This window comes from Fusarium pseudograminearum, chromosome 1 (genome assembly GCF_000303195.2).
Source record: "Fusarium pseudograminearum CS3096 chromosome 1, whole genome shotgun sequence".
NCBI lineage: Eukaryota > Fungi > Ascomycota > Sordariomycetes > Hypocreales > Nectriaceae > Fusarium > Fusarium pseudograminearum.
The window spans coordinates 3,096,029-3,117,404 of record NC_031951.1 but is presented as its reverse complement, the minus strand read 5'-3'; the positions used below and the strand labels follow the sequence as shown (position 1 = coordinate 3,117,404).

Sequence of the window (21,376 nt, the reverse complement as noted above, 5' to 3'; positions counted from 1 at the left end):
CTCGCTCACACAAACTCAGTTCCATCTGCAATACCGCTAAAGCCCAGAAATACTCGATTAATAGTTACATGGCTTGATAAAATCCATTGAAATCTTCCGCGCCCCTTTTTGTTGTCGGCCTACCACCTTCTGCAGCGCTGGCGCTGATAGAGGCATCACTCGCCCAAATGTGCCTCAAGACAGCACCTCTAATTCCCATTGGATCTTTAACGATTAATAAAGAAGAACTATGTCCAGAGTCGAGAGTCTGGGCTTCGGATAATGTCGAAGGGTGGAAAATGTTTCGTTCTTTGTCAAGTGACTCAGACATCAAACATCACGACGCTTATCTACCGAATGATCTGGAGGTTAAATTGACAAAGATAAAACGACTCAAACAACACTTCGACTTGTGCCGAAAGTCCTGGGTGAGACTTGAATTCAATGTCAACAATCAATATTCCGATCGAGGCACTTTGAGGCTATACTTCCTCCCGGATGACGCGCTGCGCCGCACCGTCAATCGATCAGATCGGTCCTTACTCAGATCCAGAGACAAAATCTTCGATCAATTGAACTACTCTCAAGAAGCATGGAACGGAAGCACTGATGCTAAATGGCTGCACAGGTCGCACATCTGCACGTCTATCAACTTGAAAAGCGACCAGGAAGAAGGCATGTCCCTTCTTCAGCTCTTTAACAACATCCCATCACCTGCGCCTGAAATTGACCTTGTCGAGAATCTCTATGACAGATCAGTCATCCGCAATCTTTTGAACGGCACAATTGTGGGCTTGAATTCAGAGCTGTATCCTTACCAACGGAGGTCGGCGGCGTTGATGTTGCAAAAAGAGGTTCAACCGGAGCAGATTCTCGACCCCCGATTACTTCAAATCCAGGACCAAGAAGGCGGATCTTGGTACTTTGACCCAGTCTCCAGTACAATCTTGAGGGATCCACGCTATTATGATGGCGTTTGTGGTGGCATTCTCGCCGAAGAGATGGGTGCCGGCAAAACCATCATCTGCCTCGCACTCATTCTTGCTACTAGAGATCTACCGGCACAGCCTCCTGAGCATTTACGCACTGGAGATCGTCCAGTAAGGAAGGGCTTGGCTTCTCTAGCAGACATGGCCGCTTCCTGTGCTACAAGACACTCGGTCCCATGGAAACCCTGGTTCGGCCTTCTCGAGGCACAGTCGGGCCACGAACACACACGATGTATTCAAGCACTCGAACAAAACCCTGGTCATTACTTTGTTCCGCCACCAAAAACACGGCGAACCGCAAGACGTTCTGCCGGGACACTTGAACTGTCCAAGAAGCAGGTTTATCTCAGCAATGGAAGCATCGTCGTAGTACCTTCCAACCTGCTAGCGCAGTGGAAGCAGGAGATTAAAAAACATACCGAGGATTTGAGGGTTCTGGTAATGGAAGGGCACGATCACTTGCCACCGCCCAAAGTTCTGCTAGAGTACGACATGATTCTATTTTCTCAGTCTCGACTAGAAGCACTGAAAAGACAAGCAGGGGGAGTCGATGCCACTCCGTTGTCGCAGGTTCATTTCAAACGATGCATCGTTGACGAGGGACACAAGCTTGGTAATTCCAGAATAAGTGGCAAGAGCGATATGCTGCTGGTTTTGGAATCCCTACATGTCTCGTCGCGGTGGATTGTGACTGGTACCCCGTCTCATGGTTTGTACGGAGTAGATGCACAAAAGAGGGCCAGTGAATCAAATGGTGTACAACGCGAGGACAGCATCTCGACAGAAGCTGACGCGAATGAGAGCCACTCTGATCTCGAGATGGAAACGAAAGATTTGACAAGAATAGGCGCGATTGCAGCGCTCTATCTTAAAGCTCGACCCTGGGCGAACACCTCTCTGGAACCTGGGGATACTACAGCGGATTGGGCCAAGTATATGCTGCTTCCAAAGCACAAATCGACTGGGCAAGGTCGTTGGGACATCTTGAGATCTACCTTGAACTCCCTCATCATCAGGCACCGCCTCACAGAAGTTGGCGATTTATTACCTCCCGTGAACGAAAAATTGGTCGTTTTAGAGGGTTCGTACCAAGATCAAATGTCACTCAACATCTTCTCGATGATGATCATCTTCAACGCCGTACAATCTCAGCGAACCGACATGGACTACTTCTTCCACGCCAAGCAGCGGAAAGCACTGATGCAAGTTGTTCAAAATCTCAAGCAAGCAAGCTTCTTTGGTGGTTCTTTCTATTCACGGCGAGATATTGTGAAAGCTGTTGAGACTGCTGAAGAATTTCTCCAGGAAAACAAAATCCCCATCAGCGATGAAGATCGCTGCCTCCTTGAGCAAGCGATACAGTTTGGCCATGTCGTAATAGACAACAAGCTCAAGGCACTGGGTAATCAATTCCACGAGATGCCAGTATTCGTCAAGGGCATACCGCAAAGTCTCAGCTCGTCTTGGTCACTGGATGGTGACACAGGAGATGGCATGTGCAGCTCATCAAACATGCTAGTGGCCCTTCAGAAACTCGTCTACAAATCGGTGTCAAAACCTGACAAGTTCAACTCACTGCTTAACGGCCAGCTAGCCCAAGAGGGAGTTACGGAGAGAGAGCGCATGCTTGCGTCGGATGATCCAGAAATGAATTCGCAAACAATGGCTGGAAATACGAAACTAGGAAATGACCAGCACCCAAGCATACGTGCTCGGAGCACAAAGGATGCAAAGCCTGAAGCTGAGGCTATCCCTGATGGTGCTCTTGGGCCTTTAGAAGAAGCAAGAATAACGTCTACTGCATCCATCAAGCTTTCGTATCTGATTGACAATATTCTGAGATACCAGGAAGACGAAAAGATACTCATCTTCTATGAAAATGACAATATTGCATGGTACCTAGCGGGCATGCTTGAAGTTGTAAGTGACCAAGACTGACTCTGGCCAAAGTGAATCTCTAACGCCAGACAGCTCCAAATACAACACCTCATCTATGCCAAGGGCTTGACCGTCCAGAGGAGATCCCAATATGTCAATACATTCAACCACAATCCGAAATTCAGGTGACTACCAACTCCCTATCTCAAGCTAGGCGCTAACAATTTAGGGTTCTATTGATGGACATCTCACAGGCAGCTTTTGGTCTGGACATGAGAGAGGCATCGAGGATATTCTTTATCAGTCCAGTACTCAATCCACAGGTGGAAGCGCAGGCCATTGGTCGTGCGCGTCGCATTAGTCAGAAAAAGGCGGTATTCGTTGAGACATTGGTGTTGAAGAACAGCATAGAAGAGGTGATATTGGAACGAAAACAACACATGACGCAGGCAGAACACCACCGAGCGCAATCGATTCTGGACGTTGGTCCGATCTACAACTGGATCAAGAACGCACGAATCAACCCAATGCCGATGGCTGAAGGCGAGCTTAGCAAAGAAGGTCAGATGGCACCTCTCGGCACGCCTCAGTACATCTTCAGAAGGGGATTCGGGCGCACTATGCACCCTGACGAAGGATTGGTATTGGATGACTCCCCCACAAAGAATACAAGCGATGCAGGGATGGTTCTCGGAAGTCTTGAGATGACGAATGGACTCAAGCGGACATCGCAATCCGACAAAGTTACAATTGGCGAGCATCATAATGAAGGCACGGCTTCATCAAGCACCACAAGCGATATCGCCGCGCGTCCATCGAAAAGAGTGCGCTTTGCCGGCAGTTCAGAGGAAGATTGAATGAAGTTGATCGACTTGTCCTGCCTCCATACACTAGCAAGAGGATGTACAGAACTGCGCCACCTGTAGAGAGTAGAAAGCCACAGGCTGTGTCTTTCCCCCGCGCCAAGATGTGGCGAGTGTTCGGTTGAGTTTCAGAACCAAGTCGGAAGTTGGTTAATGCTGCATTGCATAGCATGTGAAGGGAAGAGAGGCGTTTTGGAGTTTGGCGTCATTGATGAAGTAATGTTGAGGCTAAGATAACGAACGATACAATGTACAGTACTCTCTCTGTACACGGATACTTGAACTGGATGTACCCACAAGCTAAGAATCCAACAACTTGCTTACACAGAGCCGAGGAGATGTGAACTCGTCGTAAACTTGGAACCAAAGATGGGTCACTCGCTGGGTTGTTAGTTTCTGTAAGCGAATAGGCGAGCCCGAGACTGGGGAGAAACATGTCATGATGGATAATGAGAAACATGTCATACAAATCCTACCAACGTCAGGGCATCCTTGTGTTCGGCTTATGTTTTGTTTTTGCAACAGGAGGCGGTATGGAATCGGCGGTGGAGGTATGTCTGTATTTAAGGTTATGATGAGTTTCTATGAAAGTTAGAACATGCAATCGAGAGATGGGGATACAGTCGGGAGAATGAGACCGTGACTAGACGCAGTATTCAAAGGTAACTTGGTCCAGCAATGGTTACGAGACGAACGGATCTACCGGCCTTTCTTTTTGTTTGTTCCTGTTCTTTTGCAATAACGAGACCCCACAGAAGAATTGACAGCGCACGTATCCTTCTGTTCCAGTTATCCTACATATACTATCCTGGACTACTCTACGGTGAACCGGAAGAGGGACGCGCAGCCTACGAATCACGAGCGTACTTGGCGAGAAACTTGTGCAAAGAGAATGCACAACTTTTATGTTCATCTCCATCCTGTTTTGCTTACAACGTATAACAGGATTTGAAGAATATTATCAGTGGATAATCAAATCTCCGGAATCTATGCCCGTACTCTGTAAGCGAAGATGAAGTCCGTCATTGCGCTTTTTTTCGTGTATGTTTTTCGTTCTGTTTACCTATGGTTCCCCTGCTCGGGTTGGGCAAGGGGGAGAGAAGAAGCAGGAGAAAATACGTATCTGTTCCGTAGCAGTACTAAAATGTTCCCTGCTCTGATCGGAAGCGTTGAAAGTCTGGGGACCCTTGTCAGTGTTGCACAGGTCTGGCTGTCAAAACTGAACGATGTTCCATGATCAGTCGGTGTTACAAAGGCAAATGCATACCATGATTGACTACCTATACTGTTGAGGCAGAATATACTCGGCAAGTGTGTGAGTTGATATGTACTTGAAGACAAAGTATTTTGCACGTTGTGTACTCGTTAAAGAGGCAGCCAGCCACCGATTTACTACTGCAGCTAAGGCGTTAGTAAACTCTCGCACCAAACGGTCGCTTAAGAGGAGTTACTGCCTAAACCCAGAAAGGCAGACCAGACCTTGGGGGTCATTTTGGATAGCGACTGGATGAGCCCATCTTTGACTCCAAGTCATGGATCCGTTGATTGTTGGGCTGTGCTGAATGGAGTTGCAACTTGATAGGTATTCGAGGTAAGAGAAAATTGGGTGTACAGACGGTATATGGTAGGACAGCAGCAGGGATGTCGGAGAGCCTATGCTATTTTTGATCATGGTCGAGCGGCTGGAGAGACTCGGCTGCTTGGCCGCTTGGCCCCTTGTCTACTGCTCTCCTCTGCACGTACTACTGCTGCAAGATGCAAGAAACCAGGTACTAGTGCGGTGTAACTTTTCTTTTCGAGTTTTGTTTGCTCGTCAGTTGAAGTTGGCAGTAACAAACAAAGAGTAGACGTCAGACTGTCTTTCTTTACTTTTACTGTCCAGTCATACTGCAACCCCAAGTTGATTCAGCTTTGGAGTCTATTCACCTGTGAACCTATCATCGCTAAGCCGAAGAGGCCCTTCATAACTCTCTTTACTTACAAGGCCCGAGCAGAAATCCAAAACGACCTAACCAGTAGCAAGCAGGGAATGGCTACTAGCTGGGGGGGAGAAGAAGATGTAAAGAGCAGGGATGCTCTAGACTATGGGTCTTTATTGGTTCTCCATTTGAATCTTGATTTTTCATACTGTTTGTTGGTCTGGACTGATGGAGTAACATCATGGTATTTGTTTTTTCCCCTCTCATGTATGTGATCATTATTGTTCATGAGATCGATCGGAAAAAATAGTTGGATTTTTCATCATCAATGATGGCTGGCTGGATGTAGACCCAGCCTTTTTTTTAAAGGGTTTCTCAATTTAAGAGTCGCATTCATTTTTCGACTATTGAGTTTAATACTCTTCTCTTTCTCATATCATTATATATTAACTGACAAATTATTGTATTAAAAATACATGTACGAAATTCATGCATGTCTGAGAACCTCCATCTGCCCCCGCCCGTCCCCTCACGAATCGAATCAACTCCCCTTGAACTCGAATTAGAACAGTCTCCCTGATCTATCGTCTTTTCTCTTTAAGTTCCCGACATCCTCTCCAACCCTTCTTCCTTGCCTATACTCGTCCTTTTCTATATTTATTTTCTCGTTGCTATTGGACAGTTGATCAATACTCGGAACATTATCGACGGCAGACCGATTCTATTGGTGACACCTGGACTATCACGAAATACTTCAATTCAGAACGCCATCAATTCATTTCAGCTCAGTTTATCTTGCTATACGGTTCATTGCCGATCTTACCAATCAATCTCCACAAAGACCGATCCGGATCAGATCAGATTAGTAAATCTACGCGGCGCGACACGAGATACTGTATCACGAAGGAAATGGCCATGTTCCAGGTGCAGCACAACCATCATGGCGAAGACTTCCACCGCTTCTTCCATCGTGGAAGGAGTTCAATGTCGGCTATTGATGATAGAAAAGCAGAAGAGTTTAGGAGACATGTCTGGGCTGTTACCATGATTGATGAGGAACCTACAGAACAAATACAGATGCACACACAGACTCCAGCTCAGACGCAAAAGAAGAAGAAGCTCTCTCGCCGATCGACTGACCTTGTGTAAGTTTGTTATTTTTTATTGTTGTTTTTATCATCATTTTCGGTACTCTGTATTCGTCAGCTGTTTTATTATCCCCATGGCCATATTTGACCATTCCTATACACCACAACAACGCCCATTGTTTATGCTTACCCCCTTGTTTCTGCGGTTAATACCTCTTGCTATTTCCGTCTTTGGCAATTGATTCTCCCCCGGAAAGAGAGAAACTCTAATGTCTTGCCCTGTCTTTACCAAACTCTTGGTTGATTGTCTCAAGCCATGGCGCGCGTCGCTATTCGATGGTGTTGCGTGTTGGCCGCATCCGATGTCCATCTTTAGCGCTTTCAGTGCCCGTACTCTTTAAATTACATGCCCACAAATTCCCTTCCTTGGTGCTAAGTGGCGCCCTGTCCCCTGGAACCAGCATAGCCAGCCTCACACTACAACAGGCCAAGCCCAAGGTACAGTCATGAATCGCCTGTCAGATTCGCTCTACGTCAGATCTAATGTGCCTCTAGAAAGGAAAGCGGATGGCCTTTTGAGGCCGAATATGCCTAGTCCTAGTCTATTATTATTCCCCGATCCCGAAGAGAAGAAATGGTGTGATTCTAGCACCAGCTTTTGTTTTTGTTCCTGTCTTTCCTCCCCCGTACATCGAAACTCTTTTTTTGTTTCCAAACATTTTACCCTTTTTGGACGCTTCACTTAAAACTAACATCCACTGCTGCTCTATCAGTCGTCCTGGTGCCAACAAACTCCGATCAAAACGATCTTCTGTCGGCCCTCCTCCAGTGACAAGAAAAGGAAATGACAAACACTCCAAAAGCCAGCTCTCGCTCGACCTCACAATGAAGGATACTACAGTCTCGGTTCGGCCGGTGCATCCCACCATGTTTGGCTCGCCAAAGACATCTCAAGAAACCGCCATTAGTGCTTTTCTCGCAAACACAAGCACAATAGTCGAATCACCAAAGACAAACCAAGCTCCCTTCTCACCAGACGATTTCCCTCGTCCCACCTATACCGTTCTCGAAACTCCCCTGGCAGACCCCAAAAAGAGCCGCGATGCTATCTCTCAACCGAAACCCAACATCAACCGCCCACGACAGCTCTCCAATATTTCAGCCACAACGTTAGCATCACTTCAGTCCCAAACTATAAACTCGCCAACAATGAAGTCTTCCTGGGGAAGCAGACCGAGCATGGAATCCACCGATTCGGCCTCTAAATGGCGACCAGAGTACATGTACCAGCGACCAATGCCCATCAAGAACCTTTCTTCTTCTTCAACGAGAACACCCATGAAGCCAAATGAACTGTTCGCCAAATTACCTACCAAAGTACTGTCGTGTATCATGGAGCAGCTAAGGAATCTTCATGTTGGGGAAAACAGCGGGAGTTGTGCGACTTGCTGGATGCGAGATGCGACCAATGTTGCTGTTTCTTGTCGCAAGTGGTACCAGCCCGCTCAAGCAGCTCTGTAAGTTGAATTCATCAATACATAGGATGATACGCTAACACACCACAAGGTACGGAAACATCCAACTCGTAGGCGCAGATTCAGCTGTCCACAAAAAGAAGTACAAGATGTCTCAGGGCGTTCGCGTCATCATGCTCCGTCGCATGCTCCGCTCTAAACCTCGACTTGCCAGTCTCGTCCGCACACTCAAAGTCCCAGCTCCCGAAACCGTCCCCAAGGGTTCTACAATCGCCGAGTATGAGGATCTCATCGCCACGCTGGTCATGGCATGCCCCAACCTAGAGAGTCTCCGCGGTCTGTCGCCAATGTATGACCACTCCTTCAGCAAGATATTCCATGCGCTGTCCACAAGATCGAACCTGAAGGAGATGAACTGGCTCATTCAGGCGTCGCCACATCAGACACAGCACCGTACCCAGGGCAATGCTCAGCAGCCCGGTATGGTCATGCCGGGAGAGCTCAAGCCCTTTCAGGAAGCAACATTCTTGTCATTCAACACCAATTGGTCACGGCTTGAGAGTCTCACCGTTCACTGTCTGCCTGGAGCAACTCTCACACCCGAAACACTCCTTACAAAAACCCTTGAGCGTCTGCCTAACATCAAGCACCTTCATCTCTGTAACCTGCCGCCTAATAGCTTCGACGACTGCTCTCTTCTCACCCTCCCTCCTCTCGAGACCCTCACCCTCTCTCACATCAGCGGTATTACAACTGCCGGCCTGTCAGCATTTGCGACGCAATCCAACAGCTACCCTCTGCGCAAACTAACCCTCCGCCACACGCCAATGAACTCACTGGCTGCTCTCGCCCGCATCCTCTCTAACCTTCGAAACCTCGTCAACTTCTCCTTCATCCAAGCCTTTCCGCCCACCATGCCGGAGAACGACAGTTTCACGCTGTGGCTGATGCCTTATCTGACTAGCAACACTATTCGAAAGCTTCACTGGGACATAACCAGCCACGCAACGTGCGTCAACGCCGCAGACGACATCCTCGCTCGAAGTATCGGCGCAGGGGGTTTCCCAGCTTTGAGGATTCTGCGCACTCCCAACGATCCGGACGGCATCTTCCAGGAACTCTGTTACCCTGTTGAAAGAATCGATCTTCCTTGCGATCGCTTTCGATCCACTGAGCAACCCCAAATTTCCACACCTCCGCCTAGCTCAACACCAAGTCCCATGTCACCTACCCGCCTATTTAGATCCACCAACGCATCACCCATTGCATCCCCACGAGAGCCCATTTCTCCCTTTGCGTTTCCCTTGGGCGACTCGCGCCGCGCTCCCTACTCAAATCTTCACACCTCACGCCTGGCCGCCCAAGCACGTCTCGAAGCAGCCCGATCGCAACCAAAATTCACCGTCAACGTCATCGAGGAAGACGGCACTTTCAACGACACCTTCACCATGGCGGGATTTATCGGCACAGCTGGAAGTCCCATCAAGTACCATCTCCACCCCGACCGGGGAACGACGGATGACAAGGGGGGCCTGATCGACATAAGAGACCTCGAAAGTGACGCGGGTGAGAACCTAGCAGGTGGAAAGGCGGGATGCAATGGCCGATGGAACTCCCGCGAGGGAATCGTTGCGGATAAGAAGGAGAAGGAGTGGTGGTGGCACACTGAGCGAGGCCGCTGGCAAAAGGTGACGCTCTGAGACGAAGCACTCTCAACCGAGTATGATAAACATGGAAAGCCATGGAAAATATGGCTACGATTTATGGATGGAATGTGTACGGAACTGGACCGCAAAGGCCCTAATGTATAGAAAGTTCTCATAAACGGGAACGGGAACATCATCAAAAAGGCGTTTTGAATTTAAAGACCTGCTACTCGAGAGCAGGCACATACAAGATTGAACTTATAGCATATATATATAGCGTATAGTAAAACTAAATGTATAATAACTACGATTAGGTGCAGGGTGCATCCAAACACTATATTTTAATCATTACCTACCATCTATACAGACTGCAGTTTGGTGACAAGTATCAAGCTACCAACACAAGTAGAATAGAACATGCCAAGATGGTGCCAACCTTGCTTATATGCAGACAAAAGGGGCATAACCGACAAGCCACACTCAACATACACGCAAGGGAAACATGCAATACACATAAACACACAAAATGCACAAAAAAGACACAAGAGACATCCAAATCGAGGCAACCAACTCAGTCAAGAGTTATATATCAATTCAATATCGAACCAACGCCATTATGCCGTTCTACACCCCCCTTGTATTATGTGAACAGAACTTGCTATGCGCCTCGTATGCAAAAAGACTCAAACCAATTAAACATTTTTTTTCGTCCGGCCAATTACTGACATCGTCTCTATCAACCATGTCTAAAACAAAAGAGTTATGATGATGACCCTGTTCCGTCCCGACTACATATCTGTGTAGATTTTTGTTTTCTTTCTCATGCTAAAAGTCGTTATAAAAAGAATAGTCCGCCAGGATCTCCTTTCCAAGAAATTATGTGGTGTTGCGTATATGATGAGATCGGAGTAAGAAAAGAAAAAAGCAAGTAAAAGAAAATCAAGCAGATGGCCTGCAATACAATCCAACATAAATGTAGCTCATCGTGAAACTCCGACTTAGGGACCGCTCCCCGATCAAAACCGTTATGTTCTGATAAACAGCACGAGACAACTCAGCATCCAATGCAACAAGACTAGTACAAAGGTGTGGCTCTCGAGTGCGGATAACTTTAAAAAAGAAAACCTGGCAAGTGACACAATTGGTTTAGAAGAATCGGCTCTTTTTCTTCTCCTTCTTCTGCTCCTGCTTCAGAATATCGTCGAATGTCGCGCCAGTGGGCTCAGGAGGTGGTGACTCTGTTTGAGGGTAGTGGCCGCCGAGGGCAGCCAGGTTGGCCATAGATGAGTTTCGGGATCCCATCATGAGACTAGGAGGGCGTCCTCCAAGAGAACTGCTACGCTCTCCAAAGGGGCTAGGGGGTTGTAGAGGTACAGGTTCCAATCCCAGTGCGATACTTGATCGCCAAGCTTGGTTTGCTCTGTTTCCACCAGGAGAGTGTGTTCGAGGTCGTAGGGCGCCTGAAGGGCTGCCCATAGGAGAAGGAGGAGTGCTGTAACCGTTACCAAATGAGGGTGGTGAGATGAAATCTTCGTTGTCCAAAAACATGGATCGGGGAGGTTGCAAAGGAGACATCTGAGGTTGTTCTGGCGCCTGTGATGTTGCACCGCCATTCTCCCACTGGGTAGCGGCGAGCCAACAGTGACTTCGGTGGTAGGTAGCCTCGACACTGAAAAGAACCGCGTCCTGAGAAAGCTCGACCAAGCCACCTCCGCCAGCAACCTCGTACCACATCTTCTTGACTTGCTGATCGGGGACCCAGGGAGGGTTGCCCAAGGGGGGCTCGCAAAGGAAGTACTCGACACCCTCTGTGAACTGCATGCCTGGAGCATCCACAACGAGAACAGGCAGCGATTGAATCGCCACGTAAAGGAACAGCCAGTAACCGATACGCTGGTCAGCAAAGTCCTGAGGTGTCTTGCCCCTGGCCTCACGAAGCTCGAACTCCTTAAATTTGTCCAGGAAAGGAACCTTGGCAGAGTTGGTGTCGTAGTTGTAGGCCTTGTTCAGCATGAGCATAAGCTCGTGCTCTTTAATACCCTTGTCGAACTTTGCCTGCTTCTTAGGCGAGAGCGTGTCGTAAGTTTCCAAGATCGATGTCGCCGTAGGCAGTTGAGGACAATCGTAAGGAATGGGAGGGAGAACGGGCGGCTTTGAGCGATCAAACTCGGACATGATGTTTCGGAGGGCGGACATAATCATCTTGTCTGGATCGTTGGAGAGCTCAGGCACTTCATCCATGATTCTCGATGTTCGGTTGTTACGATCAACAAGGAGGTCGTAGAGAGCGCACATGTCAGAATACAGAACCTTGAGAACAAGTCGGTTAAGTCCACTCTCGGAGAAAGGATTCTTCTTGCTGCTAGCCTTTGGTGGCCAGTTACCAAACGCGGTCTTGTAGTAGCTCAAGGCAAAGTGTCGCATCTTTGTGAATGACTGCCTCCAAATCTTGAAGCGGACGCTTCTAAGCTCGCTCATAGAAGTTGAGTTGGCAATACCTGAGAAAAGGGCAGGGAAGTCAAACTGTTCCAGATGCATGTTGGCGCTGTGCTGACGGTTGAGTAAATCGAGATGGGCACGTTCCAGGCTGACGCGTGTCTTGGGTGAGATTTGCTCGTAAAGAGGGAGCTTGAGATCCATGATGGCCGCGTATTTGCCAGCGGCATGGGCAAAAGCTTCGTTGTAAAGGTCGGCCGATCGCATGCGCTCACCGAGAATCACTGCCTCCAACGTCTTTTCTCGACTGTGTCGGCAGTCCGCAAGGGCGTGTTGATCCATGTAGAACCCGAAGCTGAGGTCAACTGCGTCTCCGAAAGTAGTTCCATCATAGCTGGTGAAGCCATACTCTTCCAAAAGGGAAGAAATGTCGAGGAACGCGTGGAAGTTGGAAGGCTTAGCCTTGGTTCCCACAAGAGGCTGTCCGGTCAAGAAAGCAAACAAGTTGCGGATGGCAATCAGACGGTCGACATCGGGAGCCATCTCTTGACCAGGAGCCCCTGTAGGCAGGTATAGGTGGAAACAATCGTCTGATCCCTCTTCCGGAACGGGAGGAGAGTTTGGTGGTGAGATATATCGGGACGCATCTTCGGCAGTCAAACTAAGACGGCCGCTAAAGCTCGTATTGCGATTTCTCGTGGGCGTCTCTCGCTCGCGTTGGATGAGTTCGTTGAAAAGCCAAGATGAGCTAATTGTAAACTCTTGAACCTTGAAGGAGGGCCCGCGGCCACTTCCCTTGGGGTACAGGTAAACAAGCACAGCTCCGCTTTCGTTCCAGAGTTCCGGGACCTGATTGAGCGCAAAGATTAACTCTGAAAATAAGCTTTAACGGGGGAGTAACGTCACTTACCTTCTCTCCGTTCTTGAGAAACGAGGCATTGTACTCGGCTTGTGTATCGTCGGACAAAACCCAAGCAGTTGAGGTGTTTGCGTTGGAAACATCCATCGAGTTGGATCGGGATCTTCCGCCAGGCAACCAACTTCTTCGGAGGCGACCCCGCGATGGGCTCTGGCTGGCTTCGCCCTTGGATGATCCGGGTCTGATGGCAAGAGGCGTGGAAACTATGCGGCTCTTGGTGTTGCTGTTGCGGTTGTTCGGGGATTGGACTGACGATGAACGACGTCCGCGGTCAGGAGCTGGGGAAGTTGTTCGGGTCTTGAGAGCCTGGATCTCGCCGCCGCCATAAGACTTGCTCGGCGCATGCTGGAGAGAGCCACTTCTCGTTCGAGAGGCGGGGTTTTCTTTGCGCAGCTTTCCGCTTCCGTTGCTCAAGTTCTCCGATGAAGAGGTGGGAATCGGGGGAGGAGGCATGTTGGGCTCTTGAGGACTCATCGCCGCTCGCTGGACCTCTGGGGACGGAGGGATCGGGGCCATGATCTGAGGGTTGGGTCTTAATTGACCGTCCATACTGTCGCTGCCGCGGGGAGGAATTGAGTCTGGGCTAGGTGGTGAGCCAGCCTGGTTAATACCGTTGTTCTGGTATGACATGGTGTCGTGGTATTCGTTCTGCATCTGGGCGGTTGGATCAGTGATGCTGTGAGTAGTTGACGAGGCGCTGTCGTCGACAGTCGTGGGAGGGGTGCCAGCCGTATTAGTAGTAGTCGAAGTGTCTGTCGGAGAAGAGGATTTGGTGGGTGCAGGCAAAACGGCCGCTGCTGCAGCGGGCGCTGAGGGGACTGCAGGTACTGGTGGTGTTGGTGCAGCCTTTGGTGTTGGGGACTCTGCAGACTCTGACGGTACGACAAGTGAGGGCAAAAAAGACGAAAGGCGATTGCCCCAGAACCTCGACATTCGATTTGTACTTTTTGAAGGAGCCAGACTTGTGGTTGATTGTGATTTTGGCAAGGAAACCTTTGGGGCCGAGTCGTTGCGTTTACGAAGAGTCTTTTGCTCGGCGGAACGAGGGCGTTCGTTCTGTTGTACAGCGTCTTCTCGCTCACTGGGTCCAATGTGAGGTAGGTTGGTGGTGGACTTTGACGAACCAATTTTTGAGCCCTGGAGCTTGGAAAGGTCTGCAGTGTTTGACTTCCTTATACTCTTGCGGAAGGAAGGTGTAGAAGAGGAATCGGGATCCGTGTTGGATCGTAACATGGAGGGCATTAAAGAAGCCCTGAAGGACTTGCTCGACGTCATGATGGGCAACAGTCCTGATTGTGCCTGTCGTTAAGCTGAGCGGATCGTTTCCAAAACGCCAGCGTTACATGCAGCGAGCGAAAAGAGTACAGCGAGTGAGCTAAGAATGGCAGCAGAAAAGAGGGTGCGTGTGGCAAGGCAGGCAAGGCAAAGCGGAGGGGTCAAGGAGTGAGCCAGTAGCTACTGAAAGAAAGCGAGGCAAAGCAGCAGGACAGAGCAAGCAGAGCCGGACAGACAAGGCGAGGTGATCCGTAAATAAGAAGCTTAATGCAAGCAACGAACAAGCAAGCTTCAAAGCTTTTCTTCCGTTTGGTGTAAGAAGAGAAGCAAGAAGTGTAGTAAAAGGGGACCAGCGGGTCGGCAATTCTTTATGTCAAAGCATGACAAGGAAGGAAAGAAGGGACCAGAGCTCAAACACTGACTGGGAACTGGCACAGGAACGGGCAGGAACAATCGGCAATAACGACTGAAGAAAAAAAAAAGTCAGGCAAAGCCCTTTTCCACTAAAAAGGTAACGTAGAGCACAGTAAACTGAACAGTGACAGACAGCCTAGCGTTTTAGTCGTAACTAATGTATTGGATCCGTAGACTGTCTGTGGCTGCGTGTCAGATCTAGGACGGCTCTTCCCTGCACCGGGACAAGCCCCCCCAGTAGAACCAAAAAGATGGAGACTTTGCATCTAAAAACGCCCCCATAAGAGCTCCATAAAAGCCCTGAGAAATCTCGACTCTGGGTGGCTGTTCCAGGCAGTACTCCCCTGGTACCTGGGCGGTATGCGGTATGCTGCTACTTTTAGTGAGCTGGTCTCGTCTCTGCATCAACGGGGTCGGGTTTCGGGGCCTCGGGACATCCATGGAGGACCATAGAGGATGGGTGGATACGCAATGACGTTGGCTGCTGAGTGCTCTTGGACGGGACCTAAATCCAGCCACTTTTTTCCATCCATCCATCTATACCACCACTTTTCTTTTCCTTCTCCTGAATTGTAGTGAACTAAATTGAACTGACGGACGGTTGAGACATTGGTGAATTAATATACCGTGTCTAGAACAGTGCTTCTCTCTATTCAGGTCTGACACATGTATACACCTCACACGGGTTGTGTTATTATTGTTTACTCTCTCCTGCCCCAGCCATGCCATGCTCATCCTCATGCCCATCCTCGTCCTCATCAGCCAACGCCTCGTCACTCTGTGTCGCGTCGTATGTAACAATTATTTATATGTACACATAGCTTATTAGCCATGCCTGCCTGCTTGCTTGCCTGCCTGTGTGTGTACACGCGCTATATTCATTACGGATCCGTGGCATCGGAAACGAGGCATCCAATCCTGTCCTCCCCATCATCTCGCAGTTAGCGGCGGGTCAACATAGGCGGCTCTTCCACCCATTCATCCATTATTCGTCTGTGGAATGAGTTCAGACTGCTGACAAAGTGGAGTAGCTTGTGAAAAGCCAAGGTTAAGACCGAGAGGAGAAATAATCAAAGAAGGGAGACCTCATCTCAATAAAGCGGATAATCAACATGTGAATCCTAGTCTGTTTGAGAGCTGTTTTCCGGCTGTGTGAAGTAAAGAGTAGTGAGCAAGTAAACACTCCCTCTTGAGTTTCTAGAACGAGCTTCAGAAAAAATGCCTAGCTGAGTTAGGCGCCTGTCTTACTTGGTGATGCCACTGAACTATTGTTGAGCTGGGCTGGGCTGGTTGAATCAATACTACGGCATGTACAGCCACATTGGACCCTGGCATTTTAAGACATCCATGTTGCTAGGGGTTCCTCGTATTCAATGTTTGATCTGCCAATTTGTATGTACATCGTCGAATCTCGAATTTTACAACCTTGTGTGCCTCCCTCACTTCTCACAACAAGCATAAAACAGACCTGAAATCTGACTAGCAGTCCCAGCACGTACCAGGTATGGCTTATGAAGTATACATATACTGTACCACCAACAGTACGGTAAGCTTCTGCAAGAAATACTAGCATTGCAAATCTCCATTGACCAATGCTCTCGGCCAAGGGTGGCTTTGGCCAACGGCCCTCAGGGATTTCTCTGGTGAGGATCGAGTGTCGGTCCAAATCAGTTCCTTTGCTTTGCTTTGCTGTGCTTCGCAAGGGGGCGGCTGAAGGTAGACAAGGAAACTCGGTATTGGCATTGACAAAAAGACCGAGAAGAAAAAAACAGTGTGCAACATAGCATAACCTAACCCAACACCTGGGCAATAACTCATCTTGTGCAATTAGCTTCCGCTATGGCGAACCCCCCCCCAAGATCCGATTCTGGTAGGCAGTGCGGGATTGGAGCTCTCAAAGCTCCATACTTCCTCATAATGAAAAACTGCGATGGACCCTAGATGGAGTACTTGAAGATACATCATAGTGACATTCATCTAGTCTGGTGCCTTGGATGTTTGATGGTTCATCGGGCATCCTCGACTGGACTGGATAAAGTCAGGTATTATTACATGGTAACAGCGCTGAAGGATCGCAATTGAGCAATTCAGGGATTCGAGGGTAAGATCAGCGACAGCCAACCGTCGACCCCACGCTCCCTGTATTTTCACAGTGCTTGGCCGTTTCAAAGTTTCAGCTTGTTCGTCTTGTAGGGGGCTGAAATTGCTGATACTGTGCAGTGAGTGCAATACAGTCAGTACAGTATGTAGATTAAAGTATGCCTCAAAATTAGAGATGGGAAGCTAGCATCTGGAAGTTGTACGTATATCTGTATACGCAGCGCTTAATTATGATCATCTCAGATTCTGTCCAATCCACGTTTGAATGTCTGTCGTTGTGGTTTTTTCTGCTCTCCTCAAAACCGTGATCAACATGGGGTAAACTTTGGAACCTCCGAGTCTCTGCCACATCCCGGGTGGTGCTACCGTCAAAAAAAAATAAAAAAATAACGCCTAAACCGGTTGCAATTATCGGTCCAGTCATCGCCAGTCCCTCTCCCTCTTTCGGCTACGGCACATCAACCACATCATAGGCCTCACCCGTCATGATGCTCATTGGAGATGAGAAACAATGAAAATCACAGTCAGAAACCAAACTCCAAAGACCCCAACTTACGCGGCAAATATTATCCGCCCCTACCTACTTACTGTAATCCTGCAGTGCCCCCTTTTCCCCCCCTCCTTCTGTCTCTCATGTCTGTCGGGCTATTTTATTCCCCTCTCGGCCGTTTCGTGTCGTCTCGTGGCTGAGGGTCGCCTCGTAAGATCGATCTGCAAAACCAACTCACGAAACATGACGCCCTGGTTGGTCGTTTCCATCTCGCGTCACGAATGGATCGCCTGGGCTGTTACTGTCTTGTCGGTTGCAGCAGGAATTCCCTCTCATACCCCAGGTAGAAAGTTCTTGTCTTCTCGTATTGCAGACCGACTCAACAGCACATGATGGTAAAATTGTAAACTTGTGTTCGCGAAAATCCATTTTCCAACCTTAGTGAGTCTTGGAAAGTTCGTACCGGGCTCGTACTCCATACATAGTATCCGTACCTAGTGGTCTATTCTTTATTCCGGCTTTACTCGGCCGACTTTTCTGTGCCATGCTAGCTTATTATTAGCTGTTACACGAATCGCCATACACATCACATAACGGAACACAGGAGGAAAAAAGTGTCCGTAAAACAGGGGGCTTACGGCCCTGCATGCACAGGACGGTAGCACGGCGCCCAACAACGCCCATGATCGTCGCCATTCTTTGCTCCAGAAAGGAACAAGTTCAAGGATTCGGCCAACAGACATGACAAGTTACCTGTCATCGAACCAAGGTGCATACCGCACCGGGAACCGAGCTCGAATGAATATTAACGCCGCGACAATAATTGGCAGCAGAGAATTGTCTGTCAGAAACGGAAGTGCATTTGTTGTGGTTGCTTTTCATGCAACGCAATCCACAAACTGACAGGTTGATTTTTGAAGGGACGGCAGAAGAGGAACACCCAAACTGCCCGACGCTAAGAGAGAGACATGCACTGGTAGACCACCAAGGTATCGTAGATTTGCGTCATAGTTTAGTCCCCTGGTCTAGTTCATCGTTCGCTTGGAGGGAGACTTGGCGGTAGCCGAAATTGGCCCTGCAAATCAGAAGAAAAAGGGAGTAACAGATGAACAAGACCAAGAAAAAAGGTAGCATGAGGAGTTGACCACGTCTCAATGGCTATTGAACCTCTCTTCTCCGTCTTTTGGGCTCCAGTTCTTGAGTTACATGCTCAACTAAAAGGGTACCAAAAATCCACATTCAACTGCATCTGCATCTGCATCTCGTCTCTGCGTCTGCTTTTGCGTTTGCATACTGTACCTTTTTATAGAACATTCCGGAAAATCGTCCCACCCTGGTCTCGAGCCAGAGCCAGCCTGGTCTGTTCCCCCCTCACCAAGTCCCAAAACGGCCCTGCGGATCCCGGCGGGCGACCGTCATGGAGAAAGAAGAATCTCATCTCATATCGCGAGTAGTTAAAAACCCACAACACAAGCAATATCTCGGGTGATAGATGCCTTTATGAACTCTGCATCAGTCATTGTCGGAGATGTTGCAATAAGTTCAGTGGGCCTCATTGTTAAAGCAAGCTTAACTCTCTGTCACAACCACAACCGCCTCACTGATCCTACCTATTTTATTGGTAAGCTCAATTGATCCCCCGTACAGCCAAGTCAAAGCTACGACGCGTCCACATATCAAATTGGCTGTGTCGGCTTAATTTAAACAACACAAGCAACAAGTGCTTATATACTAAACTAGACCCTAGACCCTGACTGTGCGCATGCACATGTAATTCAATGTTGCGCTTTTCTCTATCCATTCGTGATACAAGCCTCGTTAAGCCAAAACTGAGACGAGTCGCCCACTGTACTTGAATGCCTGACTCAAGAAGCTCACCCAAAGAGAAACTCACCCTTGCGATTGGATCCTTCTCTGTTCATACATGATGACTTCACGTGACGTAAACTTTCCTATTACGGCAAATTTCAACTCACCGAGACCCACTTTCTGCGAGGACATGGAGGATATCACGAATGTTCAAGGAAGGAAGGAGGTATACCTTAATCGAACCTCATCTCTGTTTCAGTCCTCAACTTCTTCATAAAATGGATTCTCCACCTCTGCAAATCTTTCAGTCTGTGTCGAACTCTCCTAATGATGTTGACCTGGACGAGTTCCTCCATGTTCAGCGTCTTTGTTCAACACCACCAAATGAACCAGCCCAGGCTCAGACATGTTTAGACGAGATCGTTATCCCTGCCGCCGCCAGCGACGAGATACAACACAAGCAAAAGAGACAAGATGATACACAACGTGGCAGTGAACTGAATCATTCACGTACGCAGCCAAGACGTAGAGGAATTCGTTCTAGTGTCTCATCGATACCCGAATACTCCGTCATATGCTTCCCCTCCAACCCCACCAAACCGAACGGTATCAAGAAAAAGAGGAAGGACTTTGACGAAAAGAGACGACAGGAAGTTGCTCAAGTACGCAAAAGCGGTGCTTGTTTTCGATGCAAATTCCGAAGGATTTCTGTATGTTGATCTCGTTTGGCTTTGCTGAATGCCTCGAATGAATCAAGCAGAGGTTGACCTCTTAGTGTGGCGTAGGAGCGCCATGCCAGTCATGCGAGAAAGCTGCTGGTATCCTCGGACAACAGTTGTGTATTCGCGAGAAACTGACCAAAATGAGATTCAGTTCTGGAGGTTAGTACAACGCTGGCTTGAATCTCATATCAGAAGCAGTCTAACATCTCCAGATCTTCACTACATTGATTACACTGCGCGTCTGCTTGATCAGGAGCTCATTGCTGGCACGACCCATCTGGGACCTCACCGTAAAGTGTCGTTAGCGATGGACTATCCTGGCAACCCAGCTCTGGAGGTCGAAGTCCAGGACTACTATGGAAACACGACGCCGCCATGGTTCTGCTGCTGGGTCGTGACAGATCAAGCCGGCGGCCAAGTCGAATCTTACCGGCAGGAAAGTGCCCGATATGCCTTGCCGCAACTTCTTCCACCCAGTCATTTAGTTGGTTGGGTCGAAAGAATCATCAGCTACCAAGAAACCCGTTGCATAGGGTTCCAACAAACTGTGGATTCTTTCATCCTGAGATACAGTCAATCAAAGTCACCCCTACCAATGGTAAGCAGTATCCTGTCGTGATCCCTTGCTCCGCCACCTGACACTGCTTAGCATGACTTTGTCCGCAAAGTGCACAAACTCAATTGCCTGACTAAGATCCGCCTGGGACTGATTCTATGTGTCGAAGAAGGCGGCGACATGACACCGCCCTCTTGCGCTCTACATACCCAATTCGGACAGATCTCGAAAGCGGCCTCCCAACCCATTGAGAAAGAAGTTCTCCTAGAATTGGAGAAGCTAGTTTTTGGGCCTACAGGAATCGGTTCCGACAATTCAATAGCCCTCTGGGCCAGTCTCTGGTGCTTGATTCTGATGTACCGAAAACTGGTCCACACATACATGGCTTTTCGACAATTCCCATGCCATGTACCAGAGGACTATAGTGGTTTTCCAGAATGCAAGCTGGAAGTCGGCACGCACTTCTATCACTATCTAGTATCCATATACGCGGCCATGTTCCGGGTAACCAGTCCCTTGTACGCCGATTTTCGAGTCGCAGCTACGCGAAAGCTGTTAGATGATGATGAATCTCTCATAGAAGCTTTCATGAGTCTACGTACAGAGAGTTTCTATTTTCGTAGGTAATTTCTTACTCATCCCTGAACTTTAAACTGACCTTAAATTTAGAAAGAGAATCCATGTCCATGTCAGCATCGCCTGATCAGTTACTGCGAAGAATGATTTTGGATCGAGAAGCAGGGCTTAGACCCAAGCAGATTAGTCACTGAGGGCATCTATTTATACATGTTGGATGCCATGGCAAGGAGTTGGGGTTT

General features: G+C 48.6%; 6 protein-coding genes across 6 annotated transcripts, besides 2 other annotated features; 4 read left to right on the top strand and 2 right to left on the bottom strand.

The window, feature by feature from the left end:
* Positions 1-167: 167 nt before the first annotated feature.
* On the top strand, positions 168-3,703 carry FPSE_01470 (uncharacterized protein; the record flags this gene model as incomplete). Its single annotated transcript, XM_009254590.1, has 3 exons — positions 168-2,888; positions 2,940-3,031; positions 3,076-3,703. The coding sequence occupies 3 exons, from the start codon at positions 168-170 to the stop codon at positions 3,701-3,703; spliced, it is 3,441 nt and encodes a 1,146-aa protein (XP_009252865.1).
* A 2,840-nt stretch (positions 3,704-6,543) lies between these two features.
* Positions 6,544-9,891, top strand: FPSE_01469 (uncharacterized protein; the record flags this gene model as incomplete). Its single annotated transcript, XM_009254589.1, has 3 exons — positions 6,544-6,773; positions 7,490-8,233; positions 8,283-9,891. The coding sequence occupies 3 exons, from the start codon at positions 6,544-6,546 to the stop codon at positions 9,889-9,891; spliced, it is 2,583 nt and encodes an 860-aa protein (XP_009252864.1).
* A 1,092-nt stretch (positions 9,892-10,983) lies between these two features.
* On the bottom strand, positions 10,984-14,467 carry FPSE_01468 (uncharacterized protein; the record flags this gene model as incomplete). The annotated part of the gene is made up of 2 exons (XM_009254588.1): positions 10,984-13,122; positions 13,184-14,467. 2 exons carry the CDS (start codon positions 14,465-14,467, stop codon positions 10,984-10,986), a joined length of 3,423 nt encoding a protein of 1,140 aa, XP_009252863.1.
* A 1,141-nt stretch (positions 14,468-15,608) lies between these two features.
* Positions 15,609-17,246, top strand: FPSE_01467 (uncharacterized protein; the record flags this gene model as incomplete). The annotated part of the gene is made up of 9 exons (XM_009254587.1): positions 15,609-15,671; positions 15,703-15,740; positions 16,198-16,273; positions 16,365-16,383; positions 16,424-16,427; positions 16,944-16,982; positions 17,102-17,123; positions 17,155-17,180; positions 17,225-17,246. The coding sequence occupies 9 exons, from the start codon at positions 15,609-15,611 to the stop codon at positions 17,244-17,246; spliced, it is 309 nt and encodes a 102-aa protein (XP_009252862.1).
* Positions 15,714-15,739: a microsatellite.
* Positions 16,556-16,581: a microsatellite.
* A 745-nt stretch (positions 17,247-17,991) lies between the features above and the next one.
* On the bottom strand, positions 17,992-18,167 carry FPSE_01466 (uncharacterized protein; the record flags this gene model as incomplete). Its single annotated transcript, XM_061988429.1, has 2 exons — positions 17,992-18,008; positions 18,110-18,167. 2 exons carry the CDS (start codon positions 18,165-18,167, stop codon positions 17,992-17,994), a joined length of 75 nt encoding a protein of 24 aa, XP_061844458.1.
* A 1,231-nt stretch (positions 18,168-19,398) lies between these two features.
* Positions 19,399-21,328, top strand: FPSE_01465 (uncharacterized protein; the record flags this gene model as incomplete). Its single annotated transcript, XM_009254585.1, has 6 exons — positions 19,399-19,506; positions 19,589-19,990; positions 20,116-20,161; positions 20,215-20,600; positions 20,652-21,177; positions 21,228-21,328. 6 exons carry the CDS (start codon positions 19,399-19,401, stop codon positions 21,326-21,328), a joined length of 1,569 nt encoding a protein of 522 aa, XP_009252860.1.
* Positions 21,329-21,376: the final 48 nt, after the last annotated feature.